Source organism: Nannospalax galili, unplaced genomic scaffold, assembly GCF_000622305.1.
Source record: "Nannospalax galili isolate Female #2095 unplaced genomic scaffold, S.galili_v1.0 scaffold2789, whole genome shotgun sequence".
Classification (NCBI taxonomy): domain Eukaryota; kingdom Metazoa; phylum Chordata; class Mammalia; order Rodentia; family Spalacidae; genus Nannospalax; species Nannospalax galili.
Genome location: NW_008359180.1, coordinates 19,704 through 22,381, shown reverse-complemented (window position 1 = coordinate 22,381; position 2,678 = coordinate 19,704). Strand labels below are relative to the sequence as shown.

General features: G+C 36.6%; 1 protein-coding gene across 1 annotated transcript in view; it reads left to right on the top strand.

The window, feature by feature from the left end:
* Nucleotides 1-1,061, top strand: part of LOC103725537 (olfactory receptor 8H1-like) — a 10,326-nt gene extending 9,265 nt beyond the window's left edge. The window contains exon 2 of the mRNA XM_008822831.1: nt 105-1,061. Coding sequence (XP_008821053.1) covers nt 105-1,061 — 957 coding nt within the window. The remainder of the gene's footprint in view (nt 1-104) is intronic.
* The last annotated feature ends 1,617 nt before the right edge of the window (nt 1,062-2,678 follow it).

The following is a 2,678-nucleotide window of genomic DNA, read 5'->3' as shown; positions in this document are numbered from 1 at the left end:
GAGACAATAGAAATTAATTCCAAAAATATGAAAGCATGGCATATAAACTAAAATTGTTTTGGAAATTGTTCACATTGACTGTTTTTGGTTTTATTTCTGAACAGTTAAAGCAGTTCACTGCAAATATGTGGAATTACAGAAATGAATCTGACTTCATCCTGATAGGGCTGACAGATTCCAATGAGATCCAGCTGATCCTCTCTGTGCTGTTTCTCCTGATATACCTGGTTACGGTGCTGGGGAACACAGGGATGATTCTCCTCATTCGTCTAGATGCCCAGCTTCACACCCCGATGTATTTCTTTCTCACCCACCTGTCATTCCTGGACCTCAGTTACTCAACTGTCATCACACCTAAAACCTTAGAGAACCTGCTGACTTCCAGCAAGAGCATCGCCTTCAGTAGCTGCTTCATACAGATGTACTTTTTTGTTCTCTTGGCAGCTACTGAATGTTTCCTTCTGTCTTCAATGGCCTATGACCGCTACGTAGCTATCCGCAACCCTCTACACTACCCAGTTATTATGTCCACGCGATTCTGCAGTTCTCTCCTTACTGGGTCCTATATTTTTGGAGCTATGGATTCCTCTGTCAATATGTTGTGCATGAGCACACTGAATTTTTGCAACTCCACTGTAATTCATGACTTTTTTTGTGACACATCCCCAGTGATAGCCCTGTCCTGCAGTGACACACATGGCATTGAATTCATTATATTCATGTTTGCTGGTTCCACCTTACTGCTGTCCCTTACCACAATATCTGTGTCCTATGCATCCATTCTCTCTACCATTTTGAAAATCAAGTCCACTTCAGGAAAGAGAAAAGCCTTCTCCACTTGTGCCTCTCATTTCCTGGGAGTCACTGTCTTTTATGGCACCATGATCTTTACTCATTTAAAACCAAACAAGTCGTTCTCCTTGGGAAAGGATCAAGTGGCTTCTGTGTTCTACACCATTGTGATCCCCATGCTGAACCCACTCATTTATAGTCTCAGAAACAAGGAAGTAAAAAGTGCTCTCAGTAGAGTGATACAGAAGAGAGAGAGCTCCAAGCAGTGAGGCAAACTGGTGCTGAGAATTCAACTTTTCTTTCACTGATATTATTCCCTTGGCATTACTGTTTAAAAATAAGTGAAAGCATTGATTTCCATATTTTGTGGTGCTTCCCTTACAGAAACATTCTTGGACACTTCCAGGAATATAGTTTTAAAATTCTGTATCCCATTTAGAAATAATTAAACATTTGTTAGACCCACATTCAAATTATCTATTGGTAAGGACAGCTGGTGTTCAAAGTAAGAGAATATATTTGTAATTCATAAACCTAGATCATACAATATTACATACATGCTGAAGTTTTTTATTATTATCAGTAAGATAATTTTCAAAAAATTACAAAAGTTTCAGAATGCATTCCATGTATAGAATGAAGTAGCTTGTTAACTCCACCATCCATAAAAATCACTGGAAATTTAAACTTCCATTTCTTCAGCTGCAGAACTTTAATAATTCCAGGAAAAAATATTTTAGGAGGATTTATAAAATGCATTGAAGAAAATAATTATACTTTCACTCATTATCAGTGTAAGACTTAAATTCCTCCCATATCTTTAATTTCAGAATATTTATGGGTGTTTTGAAAATTATTTTCTTTTAATTTAAACTGGAAACATGCAATTACCTGATAAGGAATATAATCAACATTCCACAAATTTTGACTTAAATTATTAAAATAAGGTCAGGTTATAGGGAAATGCTGCATGCTAATATTAGTGACAATTTAGAAATTAAAGTTTTTTGGAAGAGACACATTTTAACAGTTATAGACAACAGTGCCATATTCTCAGTCAATAATTGTCGATGTATGTCTGTATGTGGCATATAGAAACAAAATCCTGCAATTTCCTTTTTATTCTTTTGCAGCTTTCTGCATTGTTTTGAAAATCTAATATGTGATCATCTCTTTCGCACTGCAAACTGTGAGGTGAATGTGTTCTCAGTGCATTCAAGGCCCGTACCTCATCCTACATTCCTTTTACCATGATATATTATAAAATTCTCAAGTCAAAATTCTACATGCTTATATCCTTGTTCATGCGTACCTGACAACCTTTTGAAAACCATGCCATTCTAAGATATATCATGTAGCTTTGATCCCTATACTTACTCGTAGTCTTTTGTCTGATTAGTTTTGCTTTGTAAAGTCGTTTGGAAACAGATTCTTGAGCTAGGGAGAAGGACTGTGAAATGTGATTTTCTGAGCAAGACACAACCATCAGAATCATGAACTCTGAGCAATGGTGAATGTCTGTGCTAGATCTCCCCTTGCATGGGTCCCTTAACTACCAGACATGGATGCAGGAGAGCTCAGGGACCCTAAACATCACTGTTGATGTTTTACTAAAGATGGATTCAGGAAGAGGAGAAATCATTGCCTTCAGTTGTGTACCCACTGATGAACTCACAAAGTTACACTGCATAGTGCCAATCCAACTGTCAAAATTTTTGACATCCCTAATGAAGAACTATCATTTAAACATATAAGTAATTACTCTACTGTGTAACATAGTGTAACTGTTAGTACATCATATATTTTAGTCACAAAAAGTACAAAATTTTTATCACAGGTAAACACACAACCTTGATAATTGCTGAGCAGTAGGATATGGTGTGGTC